This window comes from Phacochoerus africanus, chromosome 14, assembly GCF_016906955.1.
Source record: "Phacochoerus africanus isolate WHEZ1 chromosome 14, ROS_Pafr_v1, whole genome shotgun sequence".
Classification (NCBI taxonomy): Eukaryota; Metazoa; Chordata; class Mammalia; order Artiodactyla; family Suidae; genus Phacochoerus; species Phacochoerus africanus.
In genome coordinates, this window is record NC_062557.1 from 22,229,752 (window position 1) to 22,251,667 (window position 21,916).

Here is a 21,916-nt window from a genome sequence, read left to right on the forward strand (position 1 = left end):
TCTGACATCCCAGCGACAGCTACAGGGTGAGTGGGTCAGGCGAGGGTCTGAGGGCATCCAGAGCCTGTGGTATCGGTAGGGGGAGGTGTTGGGAAGGCTCTGGGGAGGTACGGGAGGCTGGAAGCAGAGGAACCCCAGGGACCCCAGGGAGGAGAAGGTGGGTCAGCATTCCTGCCACACTGGGGTCAGATGGCAGGGGACACCTGGGACAATGGAGCCTGAGAGAGTTTTGGAAGTGGGTTTAACTTTGTGTACGTGCCCCGATTCTGAGAGGCGCTGACTGCAGAGCAAGGGACGGGAGAAACGGTGGGCGGAGAAGGAAGGAGGTGGGCCCTGCACTGGCCGGGGCTTCGCCGAGCCTGGGGTACCAAACCGCTCTTGCCAGGGAAAGCGTCCTTGAGCACTTGGGGGCGCTGCCGGGTTTCTGCTTCTACAGATGCAGCCAGGGGCTGGGGGCGCTGACCTCCAAGGTCCGATGGGCTTATGGGTGTCTGACTAGAGACCCGGGGTGGAGCGTCTCCCCAGCCCCCATCGGTTCCAAGCCGAGTATCAACTAACCCCTCGCCCCCAGCCCCTTTGCTAAGTCCTTTGTTCGCACAAAGTCCCTTCTAAACCCCGGCTCTGGCTCACCTCGAAGTTAGAGGAGATCTAACCGACCCCACTTGGACAGGCACAGAGGGCTGGGGACCCTGATCCTTCTGGCCTCTGACTACCCGCCCCGTGTCTGTCCCCAGCGCCATGGGGGAGTGGGCGTTCCTCGGCTCGCTGCTGGACGCCGTGCAGCTGCAGTCGCCGCTCGTGGGCCGCCTGTGGCTGGTGGTCATGCTGATTTTCCGCATCCTGGTGCTGGCCACGGTGGGCGGCGCCGTGTTCGAGGACGAGCAGGAGGAGTTCGTGTGCAACACGCTGCAGCCAGGCTGTCGCCAGACCTGCTACGACCGCGCCTTCCCCATCTCCCACTACCGCTTCTGGCTCTTCCACATCCTGCTGCTCTCGGCGCCCCCGGTGCTCTTCGTCATCTACTCCATGCACCGGGCCAGCAAGGAGCAGGGAGGCGCGGACAGTGAGCCGGGAACCCCGGGGCGCCCCGGGGGCCGCCGCGCGCGCCGCTGCTACCTGCTGAGCGTGGCGCTGCGCCTCCTGGCCGAGCTGGCCTTCCTGGCGGGCCAGGCGCTGCTCTACGGCTTCCGCGTGGCCCCGCACTTCGCGTGCACCGGCCCCCCGTGCCCGCACACGGTGGATTGCTTCGTGAGCCGGCCCACCGAGAAGACTGTCTTCGTGGTCTTCTACTTCGCGGTGGGGCTGCTCTCGGCGCTGCTCAGCGTGGTCGAGCTCGGGCACCTGCTCTGGAAGGGTCACCCGCGCGCCGGCCGCTTTCGCCAGGCGGCAGAGCGCGACAATCTCTGCAACCGCGCGCATGAGAAGGCTCAGCAGCTGCTCCCGCCGCCGTCGCCCGCCCTGCCCGCCCTGCCGGCCCGGCGCTCGGGCCGGGATCCAGACCCATACCCGCCGCCTGCCTATGCGCACCAGTCGCCGGCCAGCGACAGCGAGAGGGGCAGCGTCCGCAGCGTGGTGTCGCTGGCCACTGTCCGCCAGGACCTAGCCATCTAGAACTGCCTCTGGCAGGGAGTGAGGTCAGAAGCTGGACCCCACCACCCCAGAGCGAGAGGTGACTCTGCATCAACTGTTCGCAGGGCACCCCACTCAAGGCAGATGCCACGTAGGGGGCACACCTGCCAGGCAGCATTCACACTTGCCAGCTGAGGCGGGTGGCACCAAATGAACTAAGGCTGGTCCAGGTAGACAGGAAAGCGGCCAGGGGGCCTGAGAGAAAGAGGACAGGAGGAGGACAGAGCTAGTGGAAGGTGGAGTTTGCCCTGGGGACCCAGTTGTTTACTGGGAATGAAAACACGTGCCATACCAGCTCCCCGAGGCCTCTCCTGGTTCAGACTGAGGCACCGCCTCAGTGCGACCTCTCTGCCTCTGCGCACACACACACACGCACATGTTGACACATGTATCCGTGGTGTAAGCTGTCTGTTCCCCAGGCAGACGTAAAACCTGCGTGAGCTCTGGGTGTGCAAGCATGTGCGTGAGCATGTGTCCATCCCGTGCGTGCTCTCTGTGCATGTGTATGTGCCTACCCTGTGTGAGTGCTATGTGTGTGTATGTGTGCACACATCTGTGTGAGCCCTGTGTGTCTCTGACATGCACTCTGTGGATGGCCAGGGTCCAGGGCCAGCAGCAGCCCCTGTGGCCCCCGCACCTGCAGGGGCCTCATGAGAAGATCTCCGCTCCTGATGGCGCCCTCACAGGAAGTGTGGGGAGGCCACCCTTCAGCCCGGGCAGGTGGGAGGGGGGGGGCTCGGTCTGGTGGGACCCGTGGGCACCATCTACACTCTTGACCTTGCGGTCTGGGCAAGGCTGGGTCAGAGGTCAGGATTTTCTCTTCCGGCTTCGCCCTCCTCACCCTGCTGCTTATCCCAGCCCCCCAAAATCCTCAAAAAAAAAACCCCTCCTCCCCACACGTGCTCCTGGCCCTGCATTTTCCTGCAGCCAGCACCCTCTTTCCCCCTGGGGAATTACAAGGAACTGTCTACACGGCTTGCCTCCCGTCTCTCCTCGGCCTCCATCTGCTTCCTCCTTCAGGGCCCCAGTGGGGCCACTTGCTGTAAGCAAGTGAAAAATCCACGGGCCATCACGTAGTCCCGTGGGCTTCACCAGACCCTTCTAAGCAGCTGCCAGGGCGCCCCTGGGCCAATTTTCTTTGGTGTCCTCGGCCAGTCCCTCTCTGTCCGTTGCTTTACTCCTCTTTCCTCAGCTTGCCTGCTTCCCCGCCTAGACGCCAGACGGCAGCTGGAAGGGTCTTTCCTTTTTCTTTCTTTGCTCTTGGCCACCCCGCGGCCTGTGGAGCTCCCAGGCCAGGGATCAGATCCAACTGCAGCCTCAAACTAAGCCGCAGCAACCCTGGATCCACTGTGCCAGGCCAGGGATCGAACCTGCATCCCAGCATTCCCAAGCCGCTGCCAATCTCATTGCGCCACAGCGGGAACTCCTGGAATCCCCCTACTTATGCCCTCAGGGGTCCCCTGTCCCATATGTAGTAATATATTTTCTTTCACCCAATATATCCAAAATATTATTTCAACACACCATCAGTATAACAAAGCATTGAGGAGTTTTCCTGTGGTGCAGCAGGTTAAGGATCCAGCCTTGTCACTGCCGCAGCTTCGGTCTGTGCTGTGGTGCGGGTTGGATTCCTGACCCAGGAACTTCCACTTGCCTTGGGCAAGGCAAAAAAAAAAAAAAAAAAAGATGGTTAAGCAGATGCTTTGCATTTTTTGGTTTTGTACGAAGTCTTTGAAGTCTGGAGCATGTTCTGTGCTTGGAGCACATCTCAGCTTGGACCAGCCTCCATCCGTGGTGAGTGGCTGCTGGTTTTTGGTTTTTTGTTTTCTTTGGCTGCACTCACGGCATGCGGAAGTTCCCAGGCCAGGGATCCAACCCAAGCCACAGCAGTGATAACGCTGGATCCTTAACCCGCTGAGCCACCAGGGAACTCCAGCATTTCCTACTCTCTCGTCTGCTCTTCTCTACGTCTTCGGCGGCTGCCCAGGGGCAGCTGTCACCGTTGTCCTGGAGTAGTCCTTTCCTCAGCCTCTGCTCCTGCCATTCTAATCTCAATATCTCACCCACAGGCTTAAAATCCTTCACTCCCACCACTCCCTCAGGATCAAGTCCACCTCCTGAATTGGCCTTGACCTGAGCCCATCCCAGCCTCTCCAACCATTTAAACCAACACCCAAAATAGTTAAAACACAGAGTGGGGGTTCCCCTTGTGGTGCAGTGGAAACGAATCCAACTAAGAACCATACGGTTGCGGGTTTGATCCCTGGCCTCGCTCAGTGGGTTAAGGATCTGATGTTGCCACGAGCTGTGGTATAGGTCCCAGTCACAGCTCAGATCCTGTGTTACTGTGGCTGTGGCCTAGGCTGGCAGCCGTAGCTCTGATTCAACCCCTAGCCTGGGAACCTCCATATGCCACAGGTGCAGCCCTAAAAAGCAAAGCAAAACAGAACCAAAAAAAAGAGCAAATGACAGTTTCTGATCACAAGATTTTATCACCTCTGTGTCCCACCTGGCTAACTCTTCCCCTTAGAGATTTAACTGGGAGGGGAGTCACTTCTTCCAGGAAGCCTTCCTAGCCCTGCTCCAGGCCTTGTTAAATGCCTCTGCCCTGTGCTCTCATAGGCAAAGCACAAGTCAGCCCTGGATGACCAGATGCCACAGCAGCGGTTCTCAACTGGGGGGCCATTCCCCCCTACCAGGGAACATTTAGCAATGTCTGCAGGCTGTCACAGCTTGCAGAAAGGTGCAACTAGTGGCTAGAAGCCAGGGATGCTGCTAAACATCCTATAGTGCATGGCATGGTCCCTCACAACAAACCATTCCCAGCCCTTGTCGCTTGTGCCTTGTATGAGAAACTCTACTGTGGAGGACTTCAAATCATCCAGGGCAACCTCAAGCTCCACCAGTCCCCGCAGCAAAGTTACCATCACAAAGGGGTGCTTTGTAAAATGTGAGGGTCACTGGGTGTTCCCATCGTGGCTCAGCGGAAATGAATCTGACTAGAAACCATGAGGTTGCAGGTTCGATCCCTGGCCTCGTTCAGTGGCTTAAAGATACAGTGTTGCTCTGAGCTATGGTGTAGATCTCGGACGCAGCTCCGATCTGGTGGTGTTGTGGCCGGCAGCTGTAGCTCTGATTGGACCCCTAGCCTGGCAACCTCCATATGCCTTGGGTGCAGCCCTAAAAAGAAAAAAACAAAAAAAGTCATCACAATGAAGGGGACTCTGTTGGCATTTGGCGGGCAGGGGCTAGGAATGCCAAGATGTTCCCCCCAAAATAAAGAATTGTCAGGGAGTTCCTGCTGCTGTGCAGCAGGTTATGGATCCAGCATTGTCTCTTCGGCAGCACAGGTTCAAGCCCCGGCTGGGGAAACGTCCATATGCAGGGGGTGTGGCCAAAAAAAAATTGTTGCACATGATTTTAGAATGTCCCACTGACATTTATGTAGTGAACAAGCTCTTTATAATTATCTGAGGCTAAAACCTGACTGTTTTACATATAAAACCTTAAGGGTTTAGTTTGGGGAATCTTCGTATGTGGTTTTATTATTCATGATCAGTTTTTTATTTCAGCACCACTAACACTCTTTAACTCTCCTGGGTTTCTTTTTCTTTTCTTTTCTTTTCTTTTTTTTTTTTTTTGGTCTTTTTGCCTTTTCTAGGGCTGTTCCTGCGGCACATGGAGATTCCCAGGCTAGGGGTCTAATCAGAGCTGTAGCTGCCAGCCTACACCACAGCCACAGCAACGTGGGATTCGAGCCGCATCTGCAACCTACACCACAGCTCACGGCAATGCCGGATCCTTAACCCACTGAGCAAGGCCAGGGATCGAACCCGCAACCTCCTGGTTCCTAGTCAGGTTCATTAACCACTGAGCCACGATGGGAACTCCATCTCCTGGGTTTCCTGGGTTTCTTGTACGGAATAGCTTCTGATCTTCTTCTTCTTTTTTTTTTTTTTTGTCTTTTTGCCATTTTTTGGGCCGCTCCTGGGGCATATGGAGGTTCCCAGGCTAGGGGTCTAATCCGAGCTGTAGCTGCCAGCCTACACCACAGCCACAGCAACGTAGGATTCGAGCCGCATCTGCAACCTACACCACAGCTCACGGCAATGCCGGATCCTTAACCCACAACCTCATGACTCCTAGTCGGATTCGTTAACCACTGCGCAACGACGGGAACTCCTTCTGATCTTCTTAAGTCCAAATATTCACTAAAAATAGAATCAGGAGTTCCCACCATGGTGCAACTGGATCGGTAGCGTCTTGGGAGTGCTGGGATGCAGGTTCGATCCTCGGCCCCCACACAGTGGGTTAAGGATCCAGCATTGCCACAGGTGTGGCTTAGGGTGCAGCTGTGGCTGGGATCTGATCCCTGGCCCAGGGACTCCATATGCTGCTGGGCGGCCAAAAAAAAAGAAGAAGAATCGGGCATAGAGAGGTTGTATCCGCCCAGTGATTTCGCCCAAGCATTGACATATTGAAATTCACAGTACCTTCTCTGCATTTCTCATGTATAATACACCTCCAGAGCATAGTGATTTTTTTTTTTTTTTGCCTTTTCTAGGGCCGCTCCTGCGGCATATGGAGGTTCCCAGGCTAGGGGTCGAATCGGAGCTGTAGCTGCCGGCCTACACCACAGCCACAGCAACTTGGCATCCGAGCCGCGTCTGCGACCTACACCACAGCTCAGGGCAACGCTGGATCCTCAACCCACTGAGCCAGGCCAGGGATCAAACCTGCGTCCTCATGGTTCCTAGTCGGATTTGTTAACCACTGCGCCACGACGGGAGCTCCGGAGAGCCTAGTGATTTTTTAAAGCATGTATGTAGGTATGTTATGAAGTTTCTTTCAGGTTCATAAAGAAAGTGTTAGAAAATATTTGCTAAAGGAAGAGCCAGTCCTCAGCACCCGCTCCAGCCTGGGCCAGACGTGACAGAATCAGGAAGCTGGCGCCACCTGATGGCTGAAGTAGAAATCGCAGGCGGGGACCCTTCCTGCCCAGGAATCTCTTCCTGCCTCGGCGCCCAGCTAACCTTCTCCAAACCTAGCCTCTGCAGCCGCCTCCCAGACCCCACCAGACTTCGGTGCCTGACACTACTCTGGGGGCTTCAGGGGTCCAGGTCTCCCCTGGCTGAGAGGTGGGAGCCCTCAGTATGGCTCCCTGATCTGCCGCTAACTTGCTGTGTGACCCTGAGCAAATGCACTGCTCTCTCTGGGACTTGAGCAGTGTAATGGGGGGTAAAACTGGCTCCTGAGGCACCTCAAGACCTGCCACAGTCCATCGTTTCAATCTGGAGCATCCAGGTTCCCTGTCACCTGTCTGTCCTCTGTGCCTCCTACCCACAGTGACCTTGCGGGTGGACAGGGGAGGGCAGGACAGTTCTTCGTGGAGGCAGAGGGATGACTGGCTGGCCTCCCTAGCGTCCGTCCCCACCCTGAGTTCTTGTTAGATTGCCCCGGACCCAGTGCCAACTGTCACTCCCACCAAGAAGGTCATCTGCAGCCACTCCAAAAACAGAACTCCTCTGCCACTAAGTGGCCCCCAAACCCAGCCTCTGGCTTCCCAAAAGCTGGGGACTCTCTTGAGGGCCAGGGCTGGCTTTCTCCCTCCAACTAGGGTCTCCCCACCCCCATAACTGAGGGTCTTTCACGGGGGCTTCGTAGGGCCCTAGACCAAAGGCTTCCCAAGGGCAGGCCCATCTCCTTCCATAGGGTCTCCAAGGACCCCACAGCCCAGGAGTTCTCCCTGTGGCGCAACAGGATTGGTAGTGTCTCTGGAGCGCTGGGACACAGGTTCAATCCCCGGCCCAGGTAGCTCAGATCTGATGTCTGGGCCCAGGAACTCCATATGCCACAGGGGCATTAAAAGAAAGGGAAAAATAAAATAAAATAAAAAAACCCCAGCCCAGCAAGTCAGGCCCCGAAGGTAGCTTGGCCTCCAGTGCCCATTTCTGACCCCCAGCCCCCTGCCCAGACACCAAGAAAAGGCGGCGAGGCAGCGAGGCTTAAAGGCACGTGTAGAATAAATAGAACTTTATTCTTTATCCAGTAGATCTCAGTGGAAAGTCCAACAGTAACAGGTGCACCAGCGGGCTCTGGGGGGCTGAGACCCCAACCCCGGGCAAGGAGGGCAGGGCAGAGCCAGCTCCCCCAGCCCGGGGGTGCAGGGGTGAAGGGAGGAGACCCCCTGTAGGCCCGTCCTGCGGGGTAAGGAGGGGGTGCTGGTGGAGGGTCGGGGGGACAGGCCAGGGAAATGGAGGAACCCGGGCCACGTGTGTCTGTCAGCCCGTCTGTCCACTGTGTGTGTGTGTATGTGTGTGTGTGTGTGTGTGTCTGGGGGCCCTGCGGGCGGTGCTGGTGGCTGTGAGGCTGGGGGGTGGGGGCGGCTCGGACCCCCTGGCCAGCCCCTTCACAGGGGGCGCTGGAGGGCTTAGATGACGCGGGCCCTGATGGGGAGCAGCTCTGCCAAGGACACAGGGCTGAGAAACACACGCTTGTCTGTTCTGAGGGCCCCCTCGCTTACCCATCTCTTGGGTGAGGTTCCACCTCCCGGGATCCCCCAAAACTGCCCACGCCCAGTGGTTAGGCAGAGAGAGAAGGGGGGGCAGGCCTCGGAGTTAGTACTTCACAGTTTCAAAGAGAAAACTGAGGAGGAAGAGGCTGAGGAGGGGGGCTTAGGGGGCACGGGGACATGGAGAGGGTGGGAGCCCCCTCTGGGCCGTTTCCCCTCCCCCAGGACCCACCCCGCTCCAGCTCTGGATCCAGCTCCCCCCAATACACCGCACAGATTCCTTCGGTATAAATGTGCTTAAAATGAAAATTCTTATTAAAAAAATCAAAACCAAAAAAAAAAAAATTAAAATAAAAACAAAACCAGCGAGAATTAATACCTGGGGGTTGGTATGGCAGAGTATGTACAGGGGGAAGCCCCCACCCCTGGCCCACCCCTCTGTCACCAACCAAGGCAGGGGGGGGTTCCCCAACAGGGGGACAATGGCTTGCGAGTTCTGAGGATGGGGGAGCCAGGTCCTGGCATTTGCTGGTGATGAAGATGTGGCGAGGTGGGCAGAGGGGTGTCTTGATGAACACGAGGCCCCCAGGCCCCATCCGGAGGCCCGGGCCCAGGGGTCCGCACGCAGTTCGTGGCCTTGCCCCTGACGTCAGCCCAGGCTGCAGGAGCGGGCGGGCGGTCCATCGCAGGCCCGGGCCTCTGTCCAAAGAATCATCGCGGCCTCCGCTCTCCCGGCCCCCGGGGAAGGGAGGACGGGTGGGGGGCAGGGCCGGCGGGGGTCGCATGGTTGGTAGAAAGGCAGAGAAAAGCCAGGGCGTGGGGCAAGGGCCGAGTCCACGGGGCGCAGGCAGTCACGGGGAGTGGGTGGCCGGGCTGCTTCTGTTCGAGCTGGGGCTGAGGCTGGGGCTGCAGCTGCCGGGCGGCGGGGCCAGGCCACCCCCGTCCCGCCCCCCGCCCCCCGCTTGTCCGCTCAGAGTGTCCAGGCCCTCTGAGTTCTCCAGCATTTCCTGGATGAGAGGTGGCATGGAGCCCGGGATCTCCATCTTCAGCGTGATCACGCGCTCGGCCCCTGCAGGGAAGGAGGGACAGGGGTCAGGGTGCCCGCCCCACTCCTCCAGCCCCAGGAGGGAGCAGGAAGAGGGTGGCAAGGTCAATACTACCAATATAGGCTCCCGCACTGAACACAGGGCTCAGCCCTTTGGTGGCATAACCAGCTCTCTGAAGCCCCCGCACCTGAAGGGCAGCAGGGCAAAGTGGTTCCAAACTCAGCGCTGGGGTCAGACGGCCCGGGTGTGACGCGGGGCCTTTCCTAAGTGCTGTGTGCCCTGGACTCTCCCACCGACCTCTCAGAACTCTGAAACACCTTGGGGTGGGGCACTGAGGCTCAGAGCTATCTTGAGACCTGCTCAAGGACACACTCCTGCATGGTCGGGCTCCAGAGCCCCGCCCTTAACCACCAGGCAAAGACGACACTGCCACCTTGAGGCTCATAGGTAGGGGGTCACCTGGACCGGGGGGGGGGGGGGGGGGGGGGGTTCCAGGTGAGTGGAGCACCTCATGGGCACAAAGACGTGGGGCCTGGGCCAGGTGCTGGGGCCCAGCCCCAGCAGACACACGGGATGTCCCTCCAGGTGTGGGGACCTTACCCTTAGCACTGATGCTTCGCAGGTCTGTGATCTTCATCAGCATCTTGGGGAACATGTGTGGGCGGCTGGGCCTCCGTTTCCGCACATAGACCTTCAGTGCCTCAAGCAGTGGCTCCTGCAGCATGTCCACCCTGTCTGGCTGCTCCAGGTCCTGCCGGTCTGAGGAAGCAAGAGGCCCGCTGAGCAGCAGCCCTGGCCAAGAGAGGAACACGGCTGCGCTCCCAGCCTTGGCCACCCGGGGGCGCGCCTGCCCAGGCCACGGACTGATGGGCTCTGCTCCCAGGGCCTCCTCACACGGAAAGGTCCTAGGCCCTCTTAAATGTGAGTAGAGGCACTGGGGACTGGGGGTGCCCAAAGTTCATAGCAGTTGGACCTCTGAACACAGGCAGTGCCATCTTTTTTTTTTCTTTTTAGGGCTGCACCCATGGCATATGGAAGTTCCCGGGTTAGGGCTCAAATCAGAGCTATAGCCAGAGCCACAGCAATGCGGGAGCCGAGCTGTGATAGACACCACAGCTCCAGGAAACGCCAGACCCTGAACCCACTGAGGGAGGCCTGGGATCGAACCCACGTCCTCATGGATACTAGTCAGGTTTGTTATCACTGAGCCATGATGGGAACTCCGGTAGTGCCATCTTAAGTAGAGGCAGGTCTCCCAGTCCTGCCCATTATTCTGGACACTCATGTGATATGGCAGAACTCCTAACAATAAAATAATAACAGCATGGAGTTCCCCGGTGACTCAGCAGGTTAAGGATCTCATATTGTCACTGCTGTGGCATGGATTCAATCCCTGGCCCCAGAACTTCTACATGCCACGAGCACGGTCAAAATAATAATAATATCAGGAGTTCCCGTCGTGGCGCAGTGGTTAACGAATCTGACTAGGAACCATGAGGTTGCAGGTTTGGTCCCTGCCCTTGCTCAGTGGGTTAACGATCCGGCGTTGCCGTGAGCTGTGGTGTAGGCCACAGACGCGGCTCGGATCCTGCGCTGCTGTGGCTCTGGCATAGGCCGGTGGCTACAGCTCTGATTCGACCCCTAGCCTGAGAACCTCCATATGCCACAGGAGCGGCCCAAGAAATGGCAAAAAGACAAAAAAAAAATAATAATAATAATAATAATAATATCAATACAGCAGCAGCAGCCAAAACGTACTGGGTCTGACTCCAGGCAACACTGTGTCTTATTTATCTTCTCCTTAATCCCCCCCACCAACTTTATGAGGTGGAACCTTTACTGTCCCGTTTTACAGAGATGGAAGCTTAGGGGAGTTCCCTCTGTGGCTCAGTAGACAAGAACCCGACTAGTTTCCATGAAGATGTGGGTTCGATCTCGCTCAGGGGGTTAAGATCCGGCATTTCTTTGAGCTGCAGCATAGGCTGAGGATGTGGCTTGGATCTGGTGATGCTGTGGCTATGGTGTAGGCCGGCAGCTGCAGCTCCAATTTGATCCCTAGCCTGGGAATTTCCATGTGCCCCACCTGCAGCCCTGAAAAAATAAAAGAGAGAAAGAAAGAAACAGAGGCTTGGGAGTTCCCTGGTGGCTCTGAGTTAAGGATCTGGCATTGTCACTGTTGTGGCTTGGGTTTGATCCCTGGCCCAGGATCTTCTAAAAGCCATGGGTGTGGCAAAAGAAAAGAAAAAAGAAAAGAAATGGAAACTCAGAGAAGTTCAGCAAACTGCTAAAGGTCACATGCTGGCCAGGATTTGAACCTGACTGGTCTGGCCTTCAAGTCCTCACTCTTAAACCCCCTAGAAAGGGCACTGCCTGGCAATGGGGAACCAGGGTTCAGGTCTGCACCGCTCCCTTGTGACCACAGACCAGACCCTGCTCCCCTGGGACTCGGTTTCCTCATGTGACCGTCTGACCGGGGCCAAGATGCCTTTCTGATCTGAGGATCCCCATCCTTCTCCCCAGGAGATGGTCTGGGGGCCGCACCACCACCCAGAGCCTGGGCCCCCGCCCACCTCCACAGATGAGGCAGATGGCACTGAGCAGCCCAGTCTCAGCATCATCCATCTCCAGGGGCAGCAGCTGGTTGGCGAAGGCGAAGACCAGGTCCGTGAGAGGCCCAAAGCCGGCGTTGTGCATCTGGGTCCGGTTCAAGGTCAGTCCGTCTGAGAAGGTCATTGTGTCCTGCTCAGGCGTGTACCGCGTGCAGATCCGCAGGATCTGGGTGCAGAGGAGTCTCGGGTTCAGGAACTCATCCCCCAGCACTTCCCGCACCAGCATCCCCCCAGGACCACCTGGCTGGTATTCAGATCAGTACTGTCTGCTAGAACCTTCTGCAATGATGGACCCATCCCACGTCTGCACTGAGCAACACAGTAGCCACCAGCCACAATGTGGCTGCTGGGTACTTGAAATGTGGTTCGCGCAACTGAGAAACCAAACTGAATTTAATTTGAATTAATTTAAATGTGAATAGCTGCACGTGGCCAGTGGCTACTGTATTAGACAGAGCTCATTCTCGACTGCCTCGCCTGCATGCGGAGAATTAAGAGGGAAGGTACAATTTCCAGCAAGGCGAAGACCCTAGTGGATTTAGGTCTCCAGTTCCCAGGACTGGGTACACACAAGAGCTCAATAAATGTATCTCGTCTTCAAACTGTGTCAAACCCTCATCCTGCTTCACCCCACCTCCCACCCCACCCCTACCAGGAAGAGCAGCCTGGTCACAACCCAGGTTCTCTACCCTGGAGGTGGCCAAGAGGGAACAGGTGGGCTGAGCCCATCAGGGAAGACAAGAGAAGCCAGTCCTGGAGTTCCCATCGTGGCTCAGCCGGTTATGAACCCGACTTGTATTCACGAGGACTTGGGTTCCATCCCTGGCCTCGCTCAGTGGGTTAAGGACCTGTGTTGCCCTGAGCTGTGGTGTAGGTTGCAGACGCGGCTTGGACCCCACGTTGCAGCGGCTGTGGTGTAGGCCGGCAGCTGCAGCTCCAATTCGACCCCTAGCCTGGGAACTTCCAAATGTCGAGGGTGCAGCCCTAAAAAGAAAAAAAAAAGAGAGAGAAAGCAGTCCACTCTCCAGCCTTGGATCTGACCATCCCACCCGGTCCAGCCCGCTTTCGGTCCAGCGCACACTCTGGCCCCGCCAAATGCCCTGCAGTTCCCGGAATCCAGTTGGTCCCACACCAGCAGGCCACCGACATGCCCCTTCCACAGGCCCTAGAGGCTATCTCCTCTGGGGTGTGTTCCCTCAGGCCAAGCAGGGTGGCTCTCTGTCCCGCAGGGAAGAGGACAGCCCTCCGCCATCTCCAGCCAGGACTCATCCCAGTCTTGCAACCTCAGAAGATTTTGAAGAGAGGGGACAGTGGCGTGTTCTCCTGTTCCTGACACCCAGTTCAAGGCCTGCCCACAGAGGGTCCCAGGGGACTCTTTATTAGACTGAATAGACAAGCAGATGGACAGACGGGCGGAGAGTGGATTGACATGTGTACAGGTGCCGAGTGGCTGAGGGCGCAGGTGGACACGCAGGGGAGAGGAAGGGGACAATGTCGGCGGGGGGCATTTGGACAGGTCGATTCCCGAAGGGTGTTTAGGTGGGGGGGCAAGTGGCGTGGCAGGGTGTCCTCCGAGGACGTGGGGACAGGGTGCAGACCCTCACCAGGATGTCCAGGCAGGCAGCCTTGAGGAGGGTGATCTGGTCGGCGATGGTGAGGGTGGTGAAGCCGGGCAGCTGCTTGGCGAACTCCACCGTCTTAATGATGCACTTGGTGGAGAGTTCACTGAACTTGTCCCAGAGGTCAATGTCCAGAGAGACGCGCTGCTCGGAGCTGTTGTTCTAGGAGGACCAGGACGGGGCAGAGTCAGGGCCTGCCCTCCACCCGCCTTCCCTTCCTGGGAGCTCCCATGGGGGGGGGGGAGCGGAGGGGCAGGCCTGCTGGAAGAAGGAGTGCCCCCCCCTCGGCCCCTGCCCCAGGGCCGTACCGTAGTGTATTTGCCCAGCTGGCAGAGGGCGGGGAAGGTCTCCTGATGCGCTTTGCGCACCTTCTCGATGAGCTCCCCCACCTCCGGCGTCAGCGTGTAGCTCTCGGAGCACTCGGGCTTGGGCGCCTCCTTCTTCTTCTTGTTCCGGTCGTTCCTCACGGCTGCGGGGGCCACGCAGTTAGAGGGCAGTGCGGGCAGCGGCCCGGCCCCAGCCCGTCAACCCCAGCCCCGGCTCCTCCTCTCTCTTTCTCACACACACACACACACACACACACACACACACACACACACACACGCACGAGTACACAGACACAGGAGGGACATCAACACACCGCCCACCCCCCCATGCCCATCCAGGCCACCCCCCCAGGCCTGCCCCCAGGACCCAGGACCAGAGCACACAGGCCCTTGGTCAGCGCGGTGCCCGCTCTCCCACGCTTCTCCTCCGGCCCACACGCGGGGTACCAGGGGGTCTGGGTTGAAAGGGCGCGTGCAGTGTCCCACCTCTGTGCTCTGCCTCCCTGCCTCCCGCTCCCTCTGGCCCCGGGAAGGACAGGACAGGCTCCGGCCTCCACCGGCCCAGCCCTCCTGGCAGCAGGGTTCCTGAGACCGGCTCGGAGCTGCTCTCCGGGCAGGGAGGAGAGGAGTAGGGCTCCCCGGCCCGAGAGTGGGGGGCCCGGGTGGGAGAAGCTCGCGGCCCATTAGCCGGGGGAGCTGACAAATCACCGGGGGCGCTGAGCCGCACACACCACTCGGCTTTAAAGAAGCGATGGGGTCGTTACCAGCCGATTATCCCAGACACACAATCACTCACAGGGCCAGTGGTGGTGGCTGCTGATGCTGGAGGAAGAGAGGGTGGGGGGGCCCAGGGAGGGGGCAGCGGGTGGGGGGGGAGCTGGCATAATTTGGAGATCACTCATGTCGATTCTGCAAATTCAATAAAGTGCAAGGGAGAGAAGGGAGAGGGAGAGGGAGAGGGGGGGATAATTTGGGAAGAGAAAATTGCAGCTGTGACAAGACGTTTATCATTCGGAAGCTTTAATTCTATTGAAATGGCAGCTGCTCAGCTCCGGGGCACAGAGCAGCCAGAGAGGAGAAGGAGGGAGGGAAAGGGGGAGTTGGCGGTGGGAGGGAGAGGGGGTCCCCACCCTGGTCCTTCTGCAGTGAAAAGCTCTGGGAGCGGAAGGTGGCAGTGGCAGAGGGAGGAGGAGGTGCTGGGCCCTGCAGGGAATGGTCCCAGGCCTGCAGGTTCCAAGTTGGCACCTGCTCTGCAGCGCCCGCCCGAGCAGCCACTTTCCTGGGCTCCGGCCAACACCGGCCCTGCCTCCAGTGGCAGGAGGTGGCAGGGTGCTGCAAGGTCCCTCTGCTCCTGTCTGGGGCACCTCATGTCCCCCCCACCCCCCGCCACCTCCCCTCCCCACTTCCTTCCTCCACTGCCCTGCCCACAAAGGGCTAGAGGGTCCTGCAGCCCCCTCCCCCACCCCATCCCCCAAGGCTCAGGCTCCATGGCAACGGCCACGCAGACAAGGAGGCGTCTGTCAGCGTCATTTATCTCTGACATCATCAATCACCGGTCACCACGGCAACACCCATGATTCAAAACAAGAGGGGTCTCCCTGTCCAACCCTCCCTCTCCCCCTCCATCAGGCCTCAGCTGAGCCCGTACTGGAAACCCCCGTTCCTCTGGGAGCAGAGAAGCCCCAATTCTCTCATCCAACTCCAGGTCCCAGGCTTCACCAGACAACGGCCCTCCGATCCCTGTGCCTGCAGCACAGCCCCTGCACACACCACTGAGCGGCACCCCTGCCCTGAGATGCACAATCCCAAGGGACTCACGGAGGCCTCTGGGTTCCACCCCAAAGCCACCCAGGGCCCGGAAGCAGACACATGCAGACCCGTGTGGGAGCTCATGCAGCCCGCCAGGGGCCAACGGGAAGGGCTGTCCACACATGGACACACAGAGGGCCAGACAGACAGACAGGTCCTTGGAGCTATACACAAACCAGCCTCAACACGGGCCCGCATACCATGCACGGTCGGGTCCACACACACACACACACACACACACACACACAGCCACACGTCCCCCCTGGCTCCCCTGGCTTTAGGGGCCCAGCCCCCCTCCAGGCACTCACACTCCTTGGACATGCCCACTTCAAAGCACTTCTGCAGCCGGCAGTACTGGCAGCGGTTCCGGGTCACCTTGTTGATGATGCAGTTCTTGTCCCGGTGACACGTGTACACCATGTTCTTCTGGATGCTTCGGCGGAAGAAGCCCTGGGTAGGGAGGGCAGGGAGGCAGGTCAGCCACACCCAGAGCCACACCCACGATTCAAAACACGAGGGGTCTCCCTGTCAGCGCTGGCCTGCAGCCTCCGTCTGAGGGCAGAGGGCCAGCGGGCTGCTGCCCCAAGCCTTTGGCCATCACCTACCTGAGCAGGCCAGATAAGGTGGGGAGAAGGGTCCACCTACAAGGATACTCCCTGAAGAATCCCAGTACCTGCTGCCTCAACACTGTAGCGGGGGTGGGGGGAGAGGGGGGTGCGGGGGCAGGCCTCCCCCAACCTCCACCCACAGACCCAGGTTCCTCCCTCCTGGGGAGACGGACCTCAGGCTGTTGGTGAGTCAGGAAAGGGGGCAGATTGGGTTAGGTGGGACAAAAGCAGAGCCCTGGGCTCAGCACAGAAGAGAAGGCAAGCAGGAAGGGACCACAGAGGGATACACGCAGGCGGCGCAGAGAGGTGGGGACACACTCGCACTCAGGAGCAAGGCAGCAAGACACGTTCGTTAACCAGGTAGATGCACACAGAAGGATCACTGGTCGCAGGCAGACCAGGCTGCTGGGGGCAGGAGGCGGGGGTGGGGGCACACAGGCTAACAGAGGCTGACAGACTAGGGCGGACCAGGAACAACCAGCCAGACAGGACAGGTGGACACACACAGTCCAAGGCTGTGTGCTTTGCCCTCAATCTCCCCCCCACACCTGGAGCTGGCCACTCCACACTGAGGGGCAGCCCCGGGCCCCAGGCCCCAGGGCTGTGCAGCTTCGAAGCCGCGATCTCTGGGGAAGAAACAGGTACAGAGGCTCAAGCCCTGGGGACAGGAAGAGGAGAGGCCATGCCCACACGGGCTGGGAAGGGGACAGCCATGTCTGCACCCCAGAGCCTATCGTGTGCACGGGGACATCCAGCCAGGCGCTGGGGAGCCCACAGCCTGGGCATCTGAAGGAGACGCCAAGGCAAGGCGCCTGCTCCTAACAGCCTCCTGCCAGGCTGTCATGGCGAGGTTCAGGCAGGGCCACTGGAGGCAGGCCTCCTGGGTCCCCAGCCAAGAGCCGGTCGGCAGCCAGCTCACCATGGCAACCTGGGCAGCGGTGGCAGGGCGGGTGTTCGCCCTGCCAGCCGGAGGATGGAGGATGGAGGAAGCGAGCTGAGGCAGGAGCGGAACCTCTGGCTTGGGGGACCCCTGCTCCGCCATGGGGAAGGAGGTTCCGCTGAAGGCTTCCTCTCCTCCAAGACTGCTGCCACCTTCCGCACACAAGCAAGAGTGGCAGCTTCAGGGATACCCGCCTCCCATCAACGTCACAGTCCCAGGACATGGCAATGGGAACATCTCATTTATCGGATCAGGACTGTCCTTCCCCACGACCCCCTCGACTCACCTTGCAGCCCTCACAGGCGCTGACCCCATAGTGGTAGCCTGAGGATTTGTCTTGACAGACAAAGCAAGGCTTGTAGATGCGGGGGAGGGGGGGCGGCGAGGGAGGGCTGGGCACTATCTCTTCGGAACTGCTGCTCTGGGTCTCAATGGCTAGAGAGAGAAGAGGGCAAGGGCGGTTAGAGACCCAGGTCACCATCCTGAATCCGGAGCGCCCACCCGCCTCGGGCTCTCTCCCAGGAGCCCCTGCCAGGCTCCCCACTGAGGCCGCCAGGAGTCCAACTCTGGGGCGGGGAGACGCGGTCTCAGGAAAGCTGGGACTTCCCGGCCAGGCTGGGGGAATGAGGTCGCCAAGGAAGCCTCCAGCCCGCCGGCGGTTCCGCCTGCTTCCCCAGGACCCCCCACCTTCGAAACCAGAAAGAGGAGATAATCAGCCATCAGATTTGTATGTGGATGTGGCTACACCTGATCGGTGGGGACAGGTGTCATCCTGGTTCTACAGCCCCAACCCCACCCCCTGGGCAGCCCGGCCCCCTGTCCCCCAGGTTAGGAAGGAGTTAAGGCTGGTGAGGAGGGAGGAAAGAGGACACAGGCTAGGGGCAGAGGAAACTGGGGTCAACAGGATATTCAAAGCCGGCCACTCCCCCCCGCCCCCCGCTTCCGCCCCCCCCCCCCCCCCCCCCCCGCCAGGAGCCACAGCCCCTCCTCCACCCAAACAATCCCCTGGCCGGGAACCTAAGGCAGGGTGTGCAGAGTCTCAAATGTTGAGGCATGGCAGGCAGGGACTCTTTGAGATGAGCAAGGGGCCCCCTGGAGACAGGGAGAAGAGTCCCTATGGGCCCCGGAAGTCCATGGCTCTGGGTGCCCCGTCTGGGGGGAAAAGCATGACAAAGGGGGTCTGTTCCCATCAATGCGCTGTCTGTCTGGCCTCGATACTATGTCCGGGTTACTATCCCCCTCCCCTCCTGTTCTGCAGCTCCAAGAGGGCGGCCAGGAGGGTGACCCAGCCAGCAGGGGCAGCCCCCACTAGCCAGATCCTCCCCAATGCCTGGCCCCGTGCCCATCACCCCAGGCAGAACAGGGCTGGGCTGCATGGGGGGAGGGTGTCTGTGCCCAAAGCCTGGGCAGCTGGGGGTGTTCTGTGCTGGAAGAGAACTACAACTCAGTCAACCCCAGATTCCCAAGGGGCCGCTCGGCATCTTCCTGAGGCCTTTGCCAAGTTCGCTTGTCCAGGGCTGGGGGGGTGGGTGGCAAGGCTGCCTCTCCTCCCACACCCCAGAATCCTACCTAGTCTCACCCTTGACTCCAGGACACGAGGCCCTGGAATTCAAAGGGGCCCAGAGTTCCTGCCCAAACACCTCCTAGCACCTCATGACTCACAGGGCCCCAAAGTCCAGGCACAGAGAAAAGAAGCACCTGCATGGGGGCGGGGGCGGGGCAGGGCCCGACTAGCTGCATCCCGCTACCCTCCCCCTTTACCTGCAGACACAACCAGGGACTGCCAGGCAGTTGATGACAGGGAGCCAGGCCAACAACCTTGGCAGGACTTTCCTGGCTCTTAGCTGGGCCTGGGCACCGCTTTCCTAGTCAGCCTGGCTGACCAGTACTGCCATGGCCCCATGGCCCTGGCCCTGCCCTGGGACCAGCCTGCAGCAAAGGCACAGTGGATGCCCACACCCTCACAGGTCCACAGACTCTTCGCTGATCTCCCCCACCCTCTGCTCCTCACCCCAAATCGAACGGTCCTGGCCTGGTTTTCCCCCGCCTCACTCTCCCGGAGGCCAGACAAGCAAATCAGACAGGCGAGAGGCCTGAGAACAGCTGCTGGGGGTGGGGGGCGGGGTTGGGGGGCCTGGGTGAGGCCAGGAGGCAGAGGGGTGAGCGACAAAGGAGCCCTTTGTTGTGCTAACTTTTTCCAAGACGTAAAAGGAGTAACAATAGACAATCCAGACTGTTGGGGGGGGGGGTGTCAAGGACAAGGGGGTGTGGGGGGACCATGGCCTAGAATCTCGGTCAGCGTTCCAACAAGCAAGGATGGAGTCGCTGACCTCCCCTTCTCTCCCTCCCCATCCAACCTCCGCCTGGGGCCCACCTCCCCGAAGGCCCCCCACCTTAGAGGTGGACCAGACAGGACCCAGGGAGCTTCAAGGCACAGAGCGGGGCTCAGAGAGGGGAGGGGCCGTGGGGAGACACACGGAGGAGATCTGGCTGAGGGACAGACAGCTCTAAGGCCAGGGACCGACTGAAGGGGCAAAGACCTGCAGAAATTTGGAGCTAAAGGCAAAGTCCAGAGGCTCTTTGTGGAACTGGAAGAATGTGCTTTTTAAACGTGTTTTTTAGCAGGAGGGCGGAGATGACCTGAGGTGAGGGGGACACACTTTGAGTTCAAAGAGCCCTCTCTTGGGCCCACCCCACAGCAGCGGGCTGCCTCTGAGGCAGTGACACGGGCTGCACCCCCACCCCCCAGCACACCCCCACCTGTCACCCAGGTAACAGCTCGGAGGTTTCCCACTGCGCCCTTTGAACCCAGAACCCTGGCCCAGTCCCCACCTTCCCGGCCTCCAGCCAGCAGCCTAGGGGAGCAGGGTCCCCTCACAGCCGCTGCGAGAGTGAGGCTGCTGCCTTAACTCTGCACGCCCGACCCAGGAGAGGAAGGACGGCCGCGGCCGGGCCCCTCCCGGCTCACCTCCCTCCCCAGAGGCCCCGGCCCATGAATCTCTCCTCTTCCTGCAGAAGGACAAGGCGGGAGGAGCGCCACACCTTCTCGGCTCAAAGTTCCAGCGCCCAGCGGAGGGCTGGCACCGGTCCAGGGAGCCAGGCGTGCCCTCCCGCCCGCGCTGCCACCGTGCCCCTCCCCCGCTCGGCTCCGCCGCGGGCGGGCGGGCAGGAGGCGCGGAGCGCTCGGGAGTCCCCGCGCCCCACAGCCGCTCGCAGCCTCGCACAAGGGGCCGGTTTCCTGGAGGAGATCAGCAGGAAATCGGCCGGGCCCCCGGCCAGCGGCTCCCCTCCCAATCCAGCTGGCGCCCGCTCCTCCGCGGCTCCCCTCACGGCCCCCGGGGAGGGCTGGGGACGGGGCGCGGGGCCCTGGGTCCGCCCTTCCTCCACCCCGGAGAAGGGTGGGGGTGGCTCTGGGTGCTGCGCGGGCGGCGGAAGAAGGCCCCTACCCAGCGGCGGCCGATAAGCATCTCCCCCTCCCCCCACTACGGGCATCCACGTGCTTCACATTCTTGGACGTCTGGGAGCGGGCGGAGGCGTGAGCGGCGAGATTGGTGGGGGACAGATGGAGAGCCACATCCTGTGTACCCCGTGTCCTCTGGTGCCCCGAAACGCGGGCTCCCCGGAGGGAGGCATGGTCCCCAGGGCCCTGCAGGATCTGCAAGGCCTCCTCCCACGGCCAACCTACCATCAATTCCGACCTTCGCTGGAGGTGGCAGAAGGAAGTGGGGCACTGAGCGTAAGGGGACTGGAGGGCTCCCTGTCACCGGAGAACCTACGCGTACTACACCGAGGGGTTCAGCAGTGACCCCGTGCACTCCAGATAGTCAGGTCGTCGCCCTACAGGTCCCTCTTGTGCCCTCAGGACAACTCCCACAGCCACCCTCCAGCCTACAGCCTTGGGAGCTGAGCCCCCGGCTACACACCTACACCAGGAGCCTGGGAACAGGGAAGGCCAGGCCTTCAGCTCCACCCCAACAGGCCTCCACTTCCCCAAGGCCAGCTGGACTCCAGCCTCCTCACACACACCCCACTCCCCCAGTGTGGAGCCAGGAAGAGCTGAACAGCCCCCAGAGGCTAGAGCCCAAGGTCTCAGATCCCAGCTGCCCCGCCCCAGGCCTCTGGCCAAGGCGGCCAAGGCTGTGGAGGAAGTGACCCTGGCAGCCAGGCCCCAATGATCCCGCTTAGCAGGGGACACCCTCCTCGAGTTCCGAGAGGATGTGAAGGAGGATCCCGGCATGGGTCACACCTCTCACCTGTGCCTTTCTGCTTTTACAAAAGCCCACCCACGTTCACGCCTCCCTCTCTCTCCCTCCGTCCCCAGCCTGCAGCCTCCCAGCCAATCTGCCCCAGGGGCAAAGGTCAGGGGGCAGGACAATAGAAAGGCTGTGGGGTGAGGTGGCTCTGAAAGGGGCCAAGGTGGGTGTCTTGCCACCTCAGGTGTCTCCTCCTAGAGCAAAGAGATTAGGGGTTGCCCTTCAACCTTCTGCAAGCCGCCAGGCCCCCAGAGACCCCCTCTGCCCCTCCTCCCTGGCAGACAGGAGGGAGGCAGCCGGGCCAGGGAGGGCGGGAGAGGCCCCAGGGAAGAGCTGAGCCCCCAAGCAGAGTAGAGCAGGGGAGGGGACGAAACCAGAGCCAAGTAACAATAACCCCCTAAGCGCCGCTCTCCCCCACCCAGGTACACTACTCACAGCAGGGTACAAACACGCCCAGGTGTGCACCCCAGGCGCTCACAGCTCCCGCCAGGGCCCAGGGCCCCTCCCTTCCAGGGGAGCCTGAACCCAGACAGGGGACGGCACTGGCGGCGGCGGCGGCGGCGAGG

General features: G+C 60.2%; 2 protein-coding genes across 7 annotated transcripts in view; one reads left to right on the plus strand and one right to left on the minus strand.

Moving 5' to 3' along the window:
• The first annotated feature begins 738 nt into the window (after positions 1–738).
• On the plus strand, positions 739–1,611 carry GJD3 (gap junction protein delta 3). Its single transcript, XM_047757290.1, has one exon. It carries the CDS (start codon positions 739–741, stop codon positions 1,609–1,611), a length of 873 nt encoding a protein of 290 aa, XP_047613246.1.
• Positions 1,612–7,647: 6,036 nt separating this feature from the next.
• The window catches only part of RARA (retinoic acid receptor alpha), a 47,060-nt gene continuing 32,791 nt past the window's right edge, over positions 7,648–21,916 (minus strand). For all 6 annotated transcript variants that reach the window (XM_047756843.1, XM_047756845.1, XM_047756842.1 and 3 more), the window contains 7 exons: positions 17,384–17,532; positions 15,858–15,999; positions 13,723–13,883; positions 13,400–13,576; positions 11,757–11,961; positions 9,787–9,945; positions 7,648–9,209 (listed from right to left, as the gene is read on the minus strand). In XM_047756843.1, coding sequence (XP_047612799.1) covers positions 8,992–9,209; positions 9,787–9,945; positions 11,757–11,961; positions 13,400–13,576; positions 13,723–13,883; positions 15,858–15,999; positions 17,384–17,532 — 1,211 coding nt within the window. In that variant the 3' untranslated portion in view covers positions 7,648–8,991. The remainder of the gene's footprint in view (positions 9,210–9,786; positions 9,946–11,756; positions 11,962–13,399; positions 13,577–13,722; positions 13,884–15,857; positions 16,000–17,383; positions 17,533–21,916) is intronic.